General features: G+C 41.1%; 2 protein-coding genes across 2 annotated transcripts in view; one reads left to right on the forward strand and one right to left on the reverse strand.

Annotated features, from left to right (window-relative positions):
- LOC115671110 (protein PLASTID MOVEMENT IMPAIRED 1-RELATED 2) overlaps positions 1-16277 on the forward strand; it is a 49547-nt gene extending 33270 nt beyond the window's left edge. Inside the window, exon 4 of the mRNA XM_056320925.1 lies at positions 16137-16277. Within this exon, the coding sequence (XP_056176900.1) occupies positions 16137-16183 (47 nt within the window). The 3' untranslated portion in view covers positions 16184-16277. The remainder of the gene's footprint in view (positions 1-16136) is intronic.
- LOC115670980 (uncharacterized) lies at positions 15278-18066 on the reverse strand. Its single transcript, XM_056320932.1, has 2 exons — positions 17343-18066; positions 15278-16295 (listed from the first exon to the last, which is right to left on the reverse strand). The coding sequence occupies exons 1-2, from the start codon at positions 17907-17909 to the stop codon at positions 15522-15524; spliced, it is 1341 nt and encodes a 446-aa protein (XP_056176907.1). The 5' UTR covers positions 17910-18066; the 3' UTR covers positions 15278-15521.
- Between the last annotated feature and the right edge of the window lie 1905 nt (positions 18067-19971).

Raw genomic sequence — 19971 nt, forward strand, 5'->3', positions numbered from 1 at the left:
TCACTCAAAGTCAGACCGAAATCAGCTCGTTCGAACAGACTACTCGATCCCCAAAATACATCTCATTCAATACCCAAATCACCTTAAAAAGTTTTAAAATTTTTATATGTCATAGAAAGACAAGTCCTTAACAACTTTTGTGAAGGAAGTTTGTTGAAAATAGATCTACAAAAATTTATAAAAATTCGAAAAAATAAGAAGGTCCGAGAAATAGCATTTCTGGGTAGTTTGAACATGGTTTGAAGATGGGCTTTCGTGTGACCCAAATGACCTCTAAAAATTCCAGATTTAAAATATGTTAAATGTCAAGATGTGAGAAACAACTTTTGTGAGGAACACCACTTCATAATCGGCCCACAAAGGTCTCTACAAAAATAGTAAACTGAAGAGGTACAGTAGTAACGAATCCGGGTTTCAACCAAACATAATAAAATATCAAACAAACCAAGATCAGCCATCAACTAATCCTCCTATCAACACCCTGATCAGCTCCTAAACTAAGTCCATTACAACCTAATGCCCTAATCAAGGGTTAGAGAGCAACTTACACTTAAAACCAAAGAAATTAAGCTAATGGCAGCCACGGCAAGGGCGGCGAAGTGTGCAACGGCGGACGGCAGCGACGCACGGCGGCTTGGGAGCGGCGAAGATGGCAGCATGATGGTGGCGGTGCTGGTCACGGCGGGGACTGTCACGCCCCGGACCCCACCGAGCCCGAGACATCCCGTCCATGGTCGAATTGAATGCGACGTCCCAGGACGCGTCACCGACCCAAATGAACTACGCAAGCGGAAGCGAAATAAAACAACCCAGACAACTAATACGATGACGAAAGGATAAAACGAAACAATAATTGCATAACATCATAAATTAGTCACTATTATAGAATGATAACCCGGGCTACCAATTTCAAACCACAATTTTCAAAAGGGGGCGGTGGTTGACAAGCTTATTTCCTCTACAAAAAGATACTCAAAAGACAGGGTAAACTTGATATATCCTTCAATCCCTGTAGTACTCTGGCGGCATCTCCGGATTGATCACGGTCGCGGATCTGAAAGTGGTTATAAAATAACCGTGAGAACGAGTTTCAATAAGCAACACCCTAAACCTTACGTAGGCCAATGCGTACCCAGACAAGTCGTACAAGCAATCTAACCCTCAACACAGAGAATTCACGTCATTGTACTTACCTCGCCATCAAACGCATGTTCTGCACGTTAGTTAAACGTGATAATGCAATATTAATAGCCTAATAACATATCACAATCACTCAAGCACCAACCACACTAACACTCAATCAATCCAACCAATTCAATCACACATTCAATCAGCCAGTCCAATCAGTTCAATCAATTCAATCACACTCAACTCGCATGCGTGGCCGAACAACTTTTCACAACCTCCCAGGTCCTTTCACACTACCCGCGCCACTGCGCCTCAAGCCCAATCTCACAGCCTGCGCCACTGCGCCTCAGGCTCAGCCCTCAGATCAAGCCGGGCTCGGTCCCGCGTAACCACGCCTCAGGACATTTTTCCCCTTGCAATGACCCGCGTAACCTACGCCTCGGGTCTGGTCATGCCTTTCTCGTCACACCCGTGTAACCACGCCTCAGGTTGGCAGCCATCCGATCAATCCGGGCTTTTCTCATGCACATGCACCATAACACAATTCGCAATTCTCACAAGTCGTACCAATCAAACTCAAGGCATGCTCACCACAATATTCCACCAACCTGACCTTCAAGTCGATCACATTCAGCTATCAATTCCACTCCCAAACGCCACGATAAGCCAATCATTGACTCACCAACAATAGCCACAAATATGCACCCACAATCATCCCAATTCCAAATCACAAGCTCACGATTCCGACATTCAAGCCGGCCACAATCACACGTCAATTTTCCCCACACACGCCACGACAATACGGATATTTAACCCACCATAATTAGCCACTAATTAAGCCCCACAATTATCACAATTTAATCTAACAAATACGCACATACGAATATTGACCCTAATCCACGTTTAGCCTCTAAACCGGTACTAATCACGTCCTATACAAGTCTAAAAATACCCATAGTCCTAAATAAGGATTAGGAGGTCACTTACTAGGTTTTTGGCCTGGGAAAAATCGGCTATGGCCCAGAATGGCCCGGTCGGAACGGTGGTGTCTCGGCGCAGCCGAGGGCGCGCGGGGATTGGCCACGGGCAAAATTCTCGGTCACGGCTGGGCACGGGCACGGGCACGGGCACGGCGACGAGCACGCCCCGAGGCAACTTGGCCACGGCCCGGGCAACGGCGACGACGGCGGCGGTTGGGCTGTCCCGGCGAGCACGGCGGCTGCAAGTGGCTGGGCAAGGTCGCCGGGGATTGGGTGGTGGCGAACGGAGCAGCGGCGGCGGCCGGAACGGCGGCGCGCGGCGGCTGGGCGAGGCGGTGCCGGAAAGAGTTCGAAACAGGAGAAGCGTCGGGGAGGAAGAAAAAACAGGGGAAGGAAGGTGGTGGCGGCAAAGGGGAGCAGCAGGGCGGCGGAGGTGGCTGAGGGGAGCGGCTGGGTGGCAGAGGCGGAGCGGCGGCGGCCGGAACGGCGGCACGCGGTGGCGGTGAAGTTGGGAGCCCGAAACAGAGGAAGGCGTCGGGGAGAGAAAACAGGGGGAAAGGGGAGGTCGGGCGGTGGTCTGAGGCGACACGGCGGCGTCGTGGGTGGTCGGGCGATTGGAGGACAGGCCGGCGGACGGCTGGGCAACGCCGGGCCGCGGTGGATGCAGCGGTAAGCTGCTGCTCCCGTGCAGCGTGGACAGGGCCGGCGACAGGCGGTCGCGGGCGACGAGCGGCGGCGCGGCTCAGTCGGGCGACGGCGGCGCGAGGCGGACGGGGAGGGGTGGTCGGCGGCAACTGGTCGGGCGAGCCAAGGCAGAAGCAGAACCAGTCGGGCGGATGACCAGAGAAGAAGAAGAAGAAGAGAGGAAGAAGAAGAGGAAAAAGGAAGAGAGAGAAGGAGAGTGGGATGGGTCTGACAGGGGAGGGGACGATCGCGAGAGAGAGAGAGAGAGAGAGAGAGAGAGAGAGAGAGAGAGAGAGAGAGAGAGAGAGAGTCAAACCTCCTTTTGACTCATCCTAGGGCTCATATTTGATCTTGGTGAACAAGCCAAGATTCTAAGGCCACGAAAATTCCAGATTTCAAATTAAAAGAAAAGACTAAATAGACACTAAACAAATAAATCTAGAGGGAGGTCTACTAGTCCAAATTCGCACCCGGTCAAAAATCCACTTTTCACATATCCCGGGCAATCTCGAGGCTGGCCACATTAATATCAACACCATCCAATTAAATTCGTCCCGAAACTCCGAGAAATTCGACACCAAAGTTTGGGCTCTAAATAACGGCCAAATTCGATCGAGCGCGATTCTAGCGAAATCTCAATTTTAAAAACAATAACTGAGAGTGATCAGTTCCCAGGCGAGATTTTACTATAAGCACACTGACGAATTACACGTTTTATAAATCCCAAAAATGGGCCGAAATTCGGAATGTCACAGAGACGGCAACGTGATGGTGGCAGTGCTGGTCACGGCGGTGGCGGTGATGGTTGGCCGAACAAGAGGGGGAGAGAAAGAGAGAGAGAGTGTGTGTTATCCAAAGAGAGTCAAAGTGAGAGAGAGTGAGGAAGAGAGAGAAAGTGGGCATTAAGTTCATCCAAAATAAGGGCTACGATGTCATCTTGCTCAACAAGTCAAGATTCAAGGGCCAACATTCAATCTTCCAAAACAAGCCACAAAAATATCTAGGGGAAAATTATAAATAAGAAAAGATAATAGGGGCAAATCTATCCAATCTAGCCGGCCACATAATGGAGGGAGTAAATGACTATTTTACCCTTCAACAAATCAAAGGAATCCAAAATAACTTGGGGGGTAAAAAAGGTCTTTTTCAATTCAAATCCGAATTTCACTTATTCCAAGAATTCCGAGCGAATCGATAAATATGTGGGTTTAATGAGGCGACGTCCAATGGTTTAGTAGTGGAATCCTTGAAAGTTCAATACACAAATTTGGACTCCGATTCATTGTCAAAATCGATCAATTGCAACTTTAGTGCATCTCAAATTAACGGACGGCTTTTAGGAGTTATGCGTATTCGACCTGTGGTTGATTTAATATCAAGCCACGTTTAAGTTTACTCAAGTCATGGGTGACCTTGGTTTTCATGTAATTGCGCGGGTCACTTACTAGTTCCGAAGTACACGATCGTTCGGAATTGGTTTCGGGTCGTTCGCAATCCATGCAACGGTCAAACAGAATCATCCGTAATCCGATTGTATACCATTGGCGAATCATTCCATAATCATCCCTTGATCGGTCTATAATGACTCAAATTTGTCCCTCGTCAATCCTTATGGTCAAGTTGTCAATCCATGGTCGAGTTCTTAGGTCGTGCGCACTTAATTCATCAATAGCCTATCCTTAATGGTTAGTTCTCTTATGAGTAACCAATTCAGAGCGAGATTTAACTAACAGTGCATCGATAAAATAATCTTTTCATATATCCCGAAAATGGTTGAATTTCAGAATGTCACAGTTATCTCATGGAAGGGACAAGTGTCAATATAGAAAAAGGATCGATGACGGTTATCTCATGGAAAGGATAGGTGTCAAGATGGGAAGAGATCGATGACGGTTATCGCTTCGGGAAGAACAGGTGTCGAGATGGAAAGAGATCGATGACGGTTATAGCACGAGAAAGGACAGGTGTCAAGACGGAAAGAGATTGATGACGGTTATCGTCTTGGGAAGAACATGTGTCAAGACGGAAACAGATTGATGACGGTTATTGCACAAGAAAGAACAGGTGTCAGGATGAAAAGATAAGATCGATGGCAGTTAATGGACAGATGTTACCAGATGAATAGCGAATATGAGATCAATGGTGGCTATTGAATATAGTAACAGAATGTGGTTATCAGACTCGCATTATAAATAATACCCGACAGCCAGAAGAAAGCTCCCCGCGAATACATATCAAAATGCTGTCTTTTAATTATCTTTACTTTCCAGTACTGCACTTTAATTTCCATAGATGTAGTTATTACATTTTAAGCTCAGTAGCCTTGTAATGTTGCATTGACGGAGTTCCGACGCCGCCAGTTAGTAACTGGATCGATTTGTCTAAATTATTTATAAATATTAGTCAAATTTCGTTACGGTACGAAACTTGTGTTGCTGATTAAAACAAACAGGCTCTTTGCTCACGCTTGGATAGCTACTGTCTGGAATTAGTCACAGAACCCGGTCTCCTCTATTTAAAAATCGAAGAATGACTTTCGATGAATTATATTTTGTCGTGGGAACATATCCGGCGAAACAATAAGACATAACATAGGTTACGTAAGCCACTTTGGCAACTTCAGAAGGTACTGTTATAGTCTCTATCGAACCTTGACATCCTTTGATCATGTGTAAAGCAGCCACGCTCTACTCATGCAAAAGGTTGTCGAATCACTTCATTCGCACAGACATGTACATTACTTGGATAGGACATGAATTTCATGGATGCGTGACTGAGATAATTTCTGCACCAACGCTCGCTCAATCGGAATGAACGGTAACCTAAGGCAGTTTCGGAGAAGCTATTCTACCTTATGGTTGTGTTAGGAAGATGGTTACAAATGGAGCCATGGTTTAAGCTCGATGCGGAGGCATTAGCCTTGCCATGCCTCCAAAGTAATGCCAAAAGAGAGTTTGATCTTCGTTTTGTTACGTTGAAATTTTAAAGATTGAAGGGCCATAAATTTCTGATTGATTTGATCAGTGACGTGATTACGTGAAACATGTAAAACATATTCCCCTTCCTTTACAAATTAGATGAAGACGTCTCGGATGTTTCTGCATTGAAACGCTTGGACAGATGTCGCTCGCGGCTCTGTAGACCTCATGAAACTTGGCATCGACATTATCATCAAGAAATGACCCACAGTCTCTTCTTTAATTTTTCTATTGTGTGATATCGAATTTTGATTTATTTGACAGTCCTTGCCCTAAATTGCCCTCATATACACAAATTATGTGCTTTGGCGATTCTACATTCTAAGATAATCTGCTTCGGGCTGCCGCTCGTTTCTAACTTATCGGGGGCGATTCTACGGTCCCCTAATGAAAAAAAAGAAGAAGGGAAACTCCATCCCGGGTGCAAAATTGACGTACTATAGCCAGTTACTTGTAGTTTACTTTGGTCGCAGACAATTTACGGATTCAAAAGACAATTTATGAGCTGCAAGATAGATATTTACAAACATAGAGGTAAATTAAAGACGTTGAAACTAATTTTACGAATTAAAAATATAACCTACGAAAATCATTTTGCATTTTTTATACAATAGAATGTTTCTCCGATATGGCTTTGTTAGCAATTTACTGGGAATAAGTATAATGAAGATCATCAAGGATTAGCACTCACTCAATTTGGTAATTACAAGGGAACTTACTACTTTAAAAATTGGGTAAATTACTACTTTGAATTATTTTCTACGAGGTAGATTACAGTCTTCAGACATTTTACCGCCTTGAAGGTGAATTATTCTTTTTGCATCATGAGAATGCTTACACTTAGTAATTTCCTAATGACGTAGTAATTACCTTCAAACCATCACGAGTGGTTTATTACTTGGTAATTGACCTAAAGCTATGGTAAATTGACTGAACTCGTTATAATCCGATTGCACTTATTGTTCATTAAATTTTGTTAAAATATGATATTCATATACACCGTTTCAATTAAGGATGTTGTCACTAGTAATTATCCAGTGATATTATTATTTTCTTCAATTAGTCACAATTGGTAGTTGATTATTTTTCATTTTTCCATTATTAGTAATAACTTCCTTTTATAATAACAATCGTGCAAAGGGTAATTTTCCTCAACCGGTCACAACTTGTGGTTGCTGTCCTTAATAAATATACTTCCTGTTGTTCGGTTAAGTTCGTATATCAGAGATTAAAATCAAACGTTAGGAAAACTAACCTGAAAGCAGTACAACCAAATAAACAGAATGTTGATCCGAGCCCAACGAATTAACGTCGTGTCCTTAAGACGAATTTGGCCCCTCAATCAGTACCCGAGGATATTGGACAATCGTCTCCCAGGATAGAACGGATCTCGTTCGTCCGAAGCGGTACGTATTCGGAGGACTCCAACGAACGCAATTTTGCAGAACAATCGCACCAAATGACAATGATGAAGTGAATATGCGTAGAGTGCGTCGGGAAAAAATGAATGCCACGAAGTGATGTCTATTCCGAACTAAACTGTTCGGTCTTATTCAAGTGGCGAAAAATTAAGAGTTGCGAATTTTCGTGAACAGTAGCGAAGGTTCACTTGAACCGGTTCGGTTTGTGAACAGTCGCGAAGGGCTTCGGTTTTCCATTCGGGCGAACCGAACCTCACGAACAGACATGTTTATTTGTCCAAAAAATAAAAAAATAAAAACCGATAGAGAGTGGATCCGGAACCGAACCGAACCGCCGGCCGGACGAACGGCGGCGGCGCGCGGGGGGTGGATCGACCTAGCTTGACGTAGGTCCTCTCTCTTCCACAAAAGTGGGGTACCCCTTGGGGCCCAAACCCATTTGTGAGGCTCAACTATTTGAACCCATCTCCCATCTCTCTTCTACCCTATGTGGGACACTTTCACCCACACACTTCTCATTCAATTCTATGGGATTTTGGTTCCAAAATCCCAACAATCCCCCACATGAATGAGAAGTTCAGATATCATGACTCTTCGTGTATGCATGAGATGCAATGTGCGATTATTCCATGAGAAAACGTTGCATCAGGATAAGTAGTCTGAGACCTTGAACTTTCCTTAGTGAAACCTATCGGACTTACTCAGTCAATCAGTAGACTTGATGTCTTTGAACTGTCGACTTTTGGTGTAAGCCTAGACAATAGAAATCACACAACTGTTTCTCGAACAAAATTGGTTCTCACTGTTGTGTTCATTTTGGCCATGAACACCGCCTGGTCTCATAAGTGTTTTAGAGAATTCGGCCTTTTCAATTCTAACAGAAGCGGCCCTCACTTCACATTCACATAGGTGATTTCTGAACATATAGTATATCACATACTCAATTCAGAATCATTAAAAGCTTTTGCTTAACCTTCACATATTAGTACTGTCTTCATCCGGGAATGAGTAAAAATTTGACAGTACTCTACACTGTCTTCATAACTTAGTTGTCCCTTTGAACCTAGATCTTGGGATCTCCAGTCAACTAGGTAGGGTTTCTGCTATGATGACTTGTTTATAGGCCTTAAACCCATTCCCTTGATGTTTTTGCAACCATCTCTCTAGTTAGGCCTTTTGTCAATGGATCCGCAATATTATCTTTTAACTTCACATAGTCAACGGTGATAATTCCACTAGAAAGAAGTTATCTTACTGTGTCATGTCTTTGACGTATGTGTCGAGACTTACCGTTATACATGACATTCCTTGCCCTTCCTATTGCCGCTTGACTGTCACAATGTATACAAATAGCGGGCACTGGTTTAGGCCAATTAGGAATATCTTCCAAGAAATTTCGAAGCCACTCTGCTTCTTCACCGGCTTTATCCAAAGCAATAAATTCTGATTTCATAGTGGATCTAGCAATACAAGTTTGTTTGGATGATTTCCAAGACACTGCCGCTCCCCCAAGTGTGAATACATATCCACTTGTCGATTTTGTGTCTTTAGTGCCGGTTATCCAATTTGCATCACAGTATCCTTCAAGTACCGCTGGATATTCTGTGTAATGCAAAGCATAATCTTGAGTATGCTTTAAGTAGCCCAATAAACGTTTCATTGCTTTCCAATGATTTTCATTTGGACTAACTGTAAATCGACTTAGCTTGCTAACCGTACAAGCTATGTCCGGCCTAGTACAGTTCATGACATACATTAAACTGCCTAGTATACTAGCATACTCATTTTGAGCCTTACTTTCACTAGTATTCTTCGAAAGATGTAAATTAACATCTATCGGAGTCTTTACTGGTACAATATCTAGATTCTTGCACTTTCCAAGAATCGTCTCAATATAATGGGATTGTGATAGAGCTAATCCTCCATATGTTTTATGAATTTTAACTCCTAAAATAACATATGCAACCCCCATATCTTTCATATCAAATTTACTTGTGAGCATGCGTTTGGTCACCTTAACAACCTCACTATCGCTGCCCATTATAAGCATGTCGTCTACATATAAGCACAAAATGGCAAAACCATTATGAGTGTTCTTAACATATACACATTTATCACACTCATTGATCTTGAAACCATTCGACAACATGACTTGGTCGAATTTAGCATGCCATTGTTTCGGTGCTTGTTTCAATCCATAGAGTGACTTGATAAGCCGACATACTTTCTTCTCTTGACTTGGAACAATTGACCCTTCGGGTTGTTCCAAATATATTTCTTCTTCCAAATCCCCGTTTAAGAAGGCCGTCTTAACATCCATTTGATGGATTTCAAGCTTATACACCGCTGCTATGGCAATTAGCATCCTTATAGATGTAATTCTAGTAACAGGTGAGTAAGTATCAAAATAATCAAGACCTTCTCGTTGCTTGTATCCTTTTTCTACAAGCCTAGCCTTATATTTATCAATAGCACCATCCGCTTTCAGTTTCCTCTTGAAAATCCACTTACATTGTAGTGGTTTATTACCAGGAGGAAGGTCAACCAATTCTCATGTATGGTTTGACAATATGGATTCAACTTCACTATTGATAGCTTCTTTCCAGAACGGGGCTTCTGGCGAAGTCACAGCTTCTTTGAATGTCCGAGGCTCATTCTCTAACAGATACGTTAAGAAATCAGGTCCAAAAGACGTGGAAGTCCTTTGTCTTTTACTACGTCTAGGTTCATCCTCCATTGGATCACTTCTAGATATAGTATCTCGAGGCCTCTTGTTATTATCAATTGGCTCATATACTATGTTATACGGAAATATATTTTCAAAGAACGAAGCGTCCCTTGATTCAATGATCGTATTAACATGTATATCTGGGATCTCTGACTTGTGAACAAGAAAACGATATGCATTGCTATTCTGAGCATATCCAATAAAGACACAGTCAATAGTCTTTGGTTCTATCTTAACCTTTTTAGGCTTAGGAACTGCAACTTTAGCCAAACACCCCCACACTTTGAGATAATTCAAGTTAGGCATTCTGCCTTTCCATTTCTCATAGGAAGTTTGTTGTGTCTTTCTGTGGGGTACTCTATTTAAAATAAAATTCGCCGTCAAAACAGCTTCCCCCCACAAATTCTGTGGTAAACCGGAACTATTCAACAATGCATTTATTGTTTCCTTTAAAGACCGGTTTTTCCTTTCCGCCACTCCATTAGATTGCGGCGTATAAGGAGGAGTCATTTGGTGAACGATACCAAATTCAGTACAAATTTCCTCAAAAGGAAATTCATATTCACCTCCTCTGTCACTTCTTATCATTTTAACTTTCTTATTCAACTGAGTTTCAACTTCGGACTTATAAATTCTAAAAGCATTCACAGCCTCATCTTTGCTACTAAGCAAATAAACATAACAATACCTCGAGCAGTCATCTATAAATGTGATAAAATACTTATTACCACCTCTTGACGGTATTGATTTCATATCGCATATATCTGTGTGTATCAAATCTAAAGGTTCTAAGACTCTATTGTCTACAGAATGAAAAGGAGGCTTAGAAAATTTAGATTCAACACACACTTGGCATTTCTCACTTGGACAATCAAATTTCGACAACAGTCCCATATTCATTAATTTCTTTATCGACTTATAGTTAACGTGTCCTAATCTAGCATGCCATAAATTAGGAGACTCAAGCACATAAGCAGAAACAACTTTATTCATAACATCATTGGGTACAACAGTCATTACATTCAACTTGAAAATACCATCACTAAGGTAACCCTTTCCTACATACATCTCATTCTTGGAGAGTACAAACTTATCGGATACAAAAACCAGCTTGAAGCCATTCTTGCTAAGAAGAGATCCGGACACTAAATTCTTGCATATGTCTGGCACATGTAGCACATTATTTAGTGTCACAACTTTCCCAGATGTCATCTTTAGAGCAACCTTTCCAACACCTTCAACCTTAGAGGTTGATGAATTACCCATATAAAGTTTTTCATCACCCCCCACACTTGTGTAGGATGAGAACATCGATCTGTTTGCACAGATATGACGAGTTGCTCCAGTATCAATCTACCACTCCTTGGGGTTTCCCACCATATTACACTCGGATATCATGGCAGTTAGATTGATATCATCAACACCATTGGAAATTTCTTTCACCACATTAGCCTGAGTTTTCTGTCTTTTCTTGGCTCTGCAGTCTTTGGCTCGATGTCCAGACTTGCCACAGTTGAAGCACTTGCCAACGAACTTCTTCAGGCCTTGGGTGAATCCCTCTCCAGACTTGCTAGGCATTTTCCTCTTCTTGTTGGGTTTTGATCCTTCTTCAACAACATTGGCTCTTTAGACCGCCAAATTGCTGCCAACTTTCTTCTCGAAATTTCTATTGTCTTCCTCTATCCTTAACCGAACAATCAAGTCTTCAAGTGACAACTCCTTTCTCTTGTGTTTGAGATAATTCTTGAAATCTCTCCAGGATGGTGGCAGTTTTTTCAATGAAGGCAGCCACTTGAAATGTCTCACTTAGAGTCATTCCTTCAGCATGAATATCATGCATAATCACTTGAAGCTCTTGAACCTGACTTAAGACGGTCTTTGAATCAACCATCTTGAAGTCCAGAAATTTACCGACAATGAATTTCTTCCATCCGGCATCTTCGGTTTTGTATTTCTTGTCCAGACTATCCCATAACTCCTTAGCCGTTTTTAGCGGACTATAGACGTTATAGAGAGTATTGTCCAGACCGTTGAGGACATAGTTGCGACACAGGAAGTCAGAATGATTCCATGCATCCACAGCAGCAAGCTTTTCTTTATTTGTCTCTCCAACGTCCAATTTAGGACCATCCTCATTGAGGAATCTAGCCAAGTTCAAGGTCGTGAGATAGAACGACATCTTTTGTTGCCATCTCTTGAAATCCGTACCATTGAACTTTTCTGGCTTTTCTCCGTGATTCGGAATAGGATTAACCGGAGTCGAAGCCGAAGCCATTTCTGAAATATAAACACAGAACATATTCACGAACAGAATCGGAAATTTATGACTATGAACAGAATCGATTGGTCATGAACAGAATTGAGAATTTCAATATGAACAGAAATGAAAAAATTTGTTCACGAATAGAATCGAAAAATTGTAACGAAAAATTGTATGAACAGAATCGTATTCTGAATACGAAAATTTTCGAATATTGTAATAGAATTTCGACACAAGCAGAATTGAACGGTGTGATAGAAATTCGGCAAAAACTAAGCGAACATACAAAAAACAAAGGTTCGACTTAAAGAAACGGCAAACCGATATTGGACAGAAAAACTCAACGAACAACACATAAGAATATACGAACAGAACCGAAGAAAATTCGTCTTAAGATTGTTGTTCGGCTAAGTTCGTATATCAGAGATTAAAATCAAACGTTAGGAAAACTAACCTGAAAGCAGTACAACCAAATAAGCAGAATGTTGATCCGAGCCCAACGAATTAACATCGTGTCCTTAAGACAAATTTGGCCCCTCAATCAGTACCCGAGGATATTGGACAATCGTCTCCCAGGATAGAACGGATCTCGTTCCTCCGAAGCGGTACGTATTCGGAGGACTCCAACGAACGCAATTTTGCAGAACAATCGCACCAAATGACAATGATGAAGTGAATATGCGTAGAGTGCGTCGGGAAAAAATGAATGCCACGAAGTGATGTCTATTCCGAACTAAACTGTTCGGTCTTATTCAAGTGGCGAAAAATGAAGAGTTGCGAATTTTCGTGAACAGTAGCGAAGGTTCACTTGAACCGGTTCGGTTCGTGAACAGTCGCGAAGGGCTTCGGTTTTCCATTCGGGCGAACCGAACCTCACGAACAGACATGTTTATTTGTCCAAAAAATAAAAAAATAAAAACCAGGTTCGTGAACAGTCGCAAAGGGCTTCGGTTTTCCATTCGGGCGAACCGAACCTCACGAACAGACATGTTTATTTGTCCAAAAAATAAAAAAATAAAAACCGATAGAGAGTGGATCCCGAACCGAATCGACCGGACGGGACCGACCTAGATCGAGTCGGACAGGCGGCGGCGGCGCGCGCGGGGGGTGGATTGACCTAGATCGACGTAGGTCCTCTCTCTTCCACAAAAGTGGGGTACCCCTTGGGGTCCAAACCCATTTGTGAGGCTCAACTATTTGAACCCATCTCCCATCTCTCTTCTACCCTATGTGGGACACTTTCACCCACACACTTCTCATTCAATTCTATGGGATTTTGGTTCCAAAATCCCAACACTTCCAACAATTGTAATTCGCTTGAAATCATCACGATCTCAATTGCATGTCTAGTTGGTAGTTTGCCTTTTTGTGTGGTAATCGAGCTATACCGTTTCGAAGAATTTCCTATCACTTAGCAATTAACTAATGGGATGGTAAGGTACTTGAAATTGTGTTGAGAGGAACAACCAATAATCAATAATTGACCAGGGTAATCGTAAATTAGTCGTAAGTCCTTGTAAATGGTAGTTAGTACTCTACCTTTATAAATACTTTCTCAAGTTATCGTAAGCTCAAATGTCTTAATGCTCGTAATTTCTTTTTTTAGAAATACTAAGCAACCTAAAGTGATGTAGTACAAGCTCGATTACTTAAACAACAGGATCGGGAGAGTGACTTACACACACGAAAAACTCTTAACACAAAATGAGCAGAAATTTCAGTTCTGCATTAGCTCAGGAAAATGGTCGTAACTTTCTCGATTTGGATCAGAATGACCTAATTCCAAAGCCAAAAGTATGAAGACTCTCAGATCTACATATTTTATGTTTTGAGTTTTCTTAGATGAATACTTTAGGAAGGTCGAAATTGGGGAGGAAGTGCACGAACGAGAATTGATGGAATGCTGAAAAAAATATGAACTTCAATGGTTGCTCTTCTAGGCCCATATGGAAGTTGAAATGGCAACAATTTTTCTAGATTGATGGCTGCAACTCTTCAAGGATGCAGACTTTAAAATCTCCGACTCTTCAAGGATGGAGTGAAAACTCTTCTAGGTTTTTAAGGGGTATGAACTCTTCAAGAGAATTGTATTAACCAAATTTCATTATTCAAATTCAGTATGCTTACATAAACTTGATGGCCTTTTATAGCAACACAAAAGAAAAGCAAAAGATTAAAGTCAAATATAGAAACTAGGAGCTATTAAAAGTACAATATTTCCAATGCTTGTGGCTGTCCTAAAGTGTCATGTTGCAAGCTTCCAATGCATGGGAAATAACAAAGCCTTTATGACATAGTCAAAGATAAGACTCTTACCGGTGAGGGACTTGCCGATGAGAGCTCATCGATCTTAGGCTTATCGATGAGAGGCTTATCAACATTATGCTTATCGATAAGAGACTCATCGAGCTTGGATACGGGCTAATCTTCTTGGCTGAGCGAGTTGGTCTTGAATATGGGCTGCATCTTATCATTGTACGCCAATCCATAATTAATAATGCTTTTGATTGTCGTGATTTTCCTTAATTAATCATAAAATTTGCAATTCCATAGGAACATACTTCCTTCATTGTCAATAAATTACCGCTTCAACATGTTCAAGTTACACTTTTTAAAATGGGTTAATACCACGAAAAATCCAAAACTGGTACATCTGTGATAAATTTACCTCAAACTAATTTTTTGACCACCAAAAACCTCAAATTGGTACACCGGTGATAAATTTAATCTCCGTTAGTTTCCGTTAAATTACTAAATTGGATGATACGTGGAAGTTGACGGATGTACCGGTTTGGGGTTTTTCCCCTATATTTGTCACATGTTTATCAATTTGTGATTTTTTGCGATATTAATCCAATTTAATGGAGAGTAAATTTGCTTTGGGGTTTTTGGTAGTCAAAAAATTAGTTTGGGGTAAATTTGTCACAGGTGTACCGCTTTGGAGTTTTTCATGGTAAAAAAACTAGTTCGGGGTAAATTTGTCACATGTGTACTAATTTAGGGTTTTTTGTGGTATTAACCCTCTTGAAATTGATCCCACGGCTGAGATTTTTGGACTTTCTATCGACTAAATCATATTCAAACCGCCACAAATCGAATCAAATCAAACAAAACAACCATCCATTATACATCTAAACTCCATCTTTTGCATAAATTCAACACGCTTAAAACATTTATTGTTTGCACTAGCACATACACATACATGCATACTCAAACGCATCATAGCTTGGTTGTCTAATCGGCACACCGAACAATACATATTGTATAACATCTCCTCCTGCATGCTCATAGGGCTCAAGGTGCTTCTTCTAGAACAAACCCATTTGCAGCGATATACAATTACTAAACCATAAGATCTTCCGGCCTGCGTTCTGTCGAGGCTTTGCGAACAAATTTCAGGACTTTGCGTACCAATTTTAGGATTAAGCGAACAACGTGGCAAAGGAAAAGAAGAGCCATCAATACAACCCATGCCAGCACCGCATATCCAATTGCTTCATTAAAAGTTTGTAGTTCGCTCACTGGTGTGAAGACAGATATGGAGATGGCATAAGTCGCCGCCGTGAAGGTTATCGCAGCCCACATAGTTAGCATTGCAATCCACGTGGTGATACGACGCCGCTTTAGAGGAAGACCGCTTATGAGAAGCATAATGATGCTAAGTGATGCGACAAAGCTCATCGTGTTACATGTTACGAAACGCTTGTAACCAATCGGGTACTTATCTGCCATTACGGACTCGCCCGCAGTATGTGCTGGGAAATTTTCATTGCCCGAGAAATCATCTTGCCAAAGGCCGCCGGGTGGGGTAATACTGGCTTGGAATGCCATGGTAGCTAGCAATATTGCTACCACCATTAGCGTCTTATGCATAGTATTTTGCCACTTTCTCTTTCTTTCTCTTTCACCCTCTTCCCCTACAGGTGGATGGAAGCCGGTGACCATGTTATTCGGGTCGATTGATCGTCCGGATGGATCGTGATTCTCTAAAGTTTGAGGATTAATCTCTAAGGCTCTTCCCGCGCTTTCACCATGTGCTAATAGGCCGACTGCTGTGAAACCTCTAGAGTTCGCAATGTTCGGGTTTACTCCTTTATCGATCAGATAGTCAATAGTCTACAAAGGAGTAACAACAGAATGTAGCAATTGGGGTTAGGTTTGAACTGGATTAGCCCATGTTATATACATTTCAGGATTAACTTTGGTACCTATGTTTTTTCAGTCCTGTAGTGTTTGTGACTATTATTTGACGCCTTCGCAAGGGACACCCATCCCTTGTTGAATCTCTTTTGCTATCTCTAGTTTTATGTTCCTTCTAATCTAGATAAAATTAGCATGAAAATAGCGCAAAGTGTAAAGTTGTACTTAATTATCTAGACCAGTTACTTCTTTTTCAAATATCGTAACCTTCGATGATTTATAAATGGATATGTTTTAGCTTCTGAAAATTTCTAGGACACTAAAATATCCTTGAATGGGAAAATAACATAAATTTTCCCTTAACTTTGGGTCAATGTACAATATCATTCTTGAACTTCTAATTCGTTCAATACGGTCTTTGAAGTATTCCTAAATGTTCAATTTAGTCCTGAAATTTTAATTTGTTCAATCTAGTCTCTCAATTTCCCTAAAAAAGTCAAAAGTCTTCATAATTACACTATTGCTTCGATTTAAGAAATTTTTTATTTCAATCCATAACCTAAATCAACAAAAAATATGGCTATCTTTTTATTACGTTTTCACCTTTTTGACATTTATAAAAATTACGATAGTTTTATTTAAGCATATTTTAATTTATGATCTCTATAGTAGCAAAAGTAGAATCTCATTTAATGTTGTATCGGGTCAATATTCCAGCTATTTTAATTTCCTAATTTACAGATTTAACTAAATTTATTGAGAAAACAGGAAACACAAAAGGTTAATTTACAGATTTAACTAAATTTATTGAGAAAACAGGAAACACAAAAGGTTAATTTACAGATTTAACTAAATTTATTGTTCAAGGACTACGTCGAATAAATTAAAAGTCCAAAAGATGACATTGCATATGGGGCCAAAGTTTAAGCACTATTTTTGTCATTATTCCATCCTAGAACCGCCTCTTTTGTTGATAAGCTCACTGAATTTGACTAATACAGAGGTTTGGTTGTATGAACATACCTTAGTTTGTCTATCTGCAGCAGCCAAATGCAAAATCGAGTCGCCATATTCGTCCCTCGTGTTGATGAACTGCTCATCGCCCAAGATATCCATCAAAAGCTTCAAAGTTTCTGGTCTGTTGTGCTTCACGCACAAATGCAAGATCGTCTGGCCATGTTCAACGACACTACGGGCTGCATCAGGTCTCGCTCGAACCAAGAGTTCCAACACATCCACATGTCCTTTCATGGCAGCGACATGAAGAGGGTTTCTTTCGTATTTGTCGCGAACGAAACATATTTCAGGACTGACTCTTAACAAGCTGGCCACTACGTTAAGGTACCCTTTGGCTGCCGCGAGATGAAGAGGCGTGGATCTCTGAGAATCCTGCTCTCTTGCCAGCTCGGCCTTCCGAGCTAGGACCTCTTCCACAAATTCCAAGTGTCCAAGCATGGCTGCGATGTGCAGAGGAGTCTCGGTGTGATTCCCAGTCATGATTCGGTCGAGAAGCAGCTTATCTTTTACAAGCAACTCGAGCAAAGAATGCACGTTTCCTTTCGCAGCGGCTTCGTAGAGCTCGGACTCCATGGTTGGCTCTCTAGAATGGGAGTTTCGGAATGCTCACTCCTCTATTTGTAGACTTGACTATATACTGTCACCAAGTCAACCTTCCCGTCGGGCTTGACGAAGACCTAAATATGATTGGTAGATATCTCTTATCTGCAAGCGTGTGGCTCAAGTCTCCGTTGAGTCTTGACATCCTTTGATCACGTAAAGCAGCCACACTCTAGTCATGCGAAATTTATTGTCAAATCATTTCATGTTCACGAACATCTAATTACCGCGATAGGACATGAAGTGACAGAAATGATTCGTACACTAACGCTGGCTTAATCGGAATGAGCCATAACCTAGGCACATGGTTGTGTTAGGAAAAGGTCACCAATAAGTACAGTATCATTAGCACATTAAGGCTCCGTTCGTTTGGCGAAAAATATTCTCCTTTTGGAAAATATTTTCCCGGAAGTCATTTTCCTGGAACACAATTTTCTGGTGTTCGGCTAAAATCTGAAAAAGTTTCGGAAAATGTTTTCTGGTATTCGGCGACCGGCGGCGTATAAGAACTTAGTTTGCTATTCGTAATGAATGTTAGAGATTGATGTAATCTTCTTTGCAAGGTTCGTCGTTACGTTCATATAACTATTTTTGTCCCAAAAAAAGTTCCTTGATTCGGTTCTTGAAATAGTATTATGTTTTCACGATATGGTTTTTAAATGCCAATGATGCATGCTATGATCTTCCGATTTTCATACCGTGTTCAGCAAAAACTCATCGAACTAGTAGAACGTGCGATGTTTTTAATTCAGTCTAGGGTGTGTGTTCTTCTTGTGACGTTGTCCCTTGCATCTTCTCGCACCATATTATTCTGTGATAATGGGTACCTTCCATTATTCAATGCGAGGTGAATTATGAGCTCGGAAATCTGGAGACTAATCATTGAAACTTAAAATAGTCCATCTTGACTCCACAGCGACAATCATTCTGCATTGAAAACGAACCAAAATATGCTTCTCTGGCTCATAGAAACTAGGGTTTCTTCTGCAGATACATCAATTATGAACCTCCTCATACTGTGAATATTCTTCAGCTTTTGCTATATTCTGATTGGCGTTTCGAGAGATCTGGATAACACTGCATGCAACAAGAAAGCCTCATCTCAAAAGCAATAAGCAACACGCATATCCTCTCGAAAAAACCAGAAGGGATAAGCGTATTAGAAGTCTTAAAACTTGTCACGAAAGTATAATCGAGTCCTAAAACTTTCAAAAAGTGCAATCAAGTCCTAAAACTTGTTGCAAAAGTGCAATTGAGTCTTAAAACTTTTAAAAGGTGCAATTAAAAGAAGAACTTAATTGGACTAACATGACAAGTTTTAGGATTTGATTGCAGTTTTTGAAAGTTTTAGGACTCAATTGCATTTTATGATAAGTTTTAAGATTCAATTGCACTTTTTGAAAGTTTTAGGACTCAATTGCACTTTAATGATAAATTTTAGGATTTTTAAGGCATTTATTCCGAACCAGAAAACTTAGCTTTCATGTGTAGTGACCTCGTCACATGGTCGTGACTGAGAATTCACTGCGTGCAGACAGATACATCAGCGTCACGCAGTGCCTTGGTGGTCTTTTCATATTTGCTTTATTGATACCATCAACAAGGACCACTTAACCCGACCTCAGGCTGCAAATTGATGAACAGAGCCACGTGAATCTCTACCATTAACGACGCCTGTGTTCTTGCTTCGGCAGCATACATTGATAGGCTTATGCTGGCGCGTGCCCTCAAATTCTCAATCCACTGACCTAACACGAGCTATCAGTTTGGCATGGATAGTGCATCTTTTCCACAAATGGGAAGAAGGAAAATCAGGAAATAAATGAAATGCGTTTCCGTTTTCATTTTAGCTTTAGAGCAAAGCATGTGATTTGTAAGGTATGCAATGAATATTGGTGCAGCGTTCGTTTCGATGTTTCCGGTGGAGCGTCGGCATGTTTGTAGCTTTCGAGTTATTTCAATTCCAGTCATGTGTTTTTATTTTCCAACGATTTCCCCCTTCAGTGTTTACTTCGATTTCCCTTTCATTTCGTGT

This window comes from Syzygium oleosum, unplaced genomic scaffold, assembly GCF_021117445.2.
Source record: "Syzygium oleosum isolate NSW1041296 unplaced genomic scaffold, Sole_v2.1 Sole_v2.21, whole genome shotgun sequence".
Taxonomy (NCBI): Eukaryota; Viridiplantae; Streptophyta; class Magnoliopsida; order Myrtales; family Myrtaceae; genus Syzygium; species Syzygium oleosum.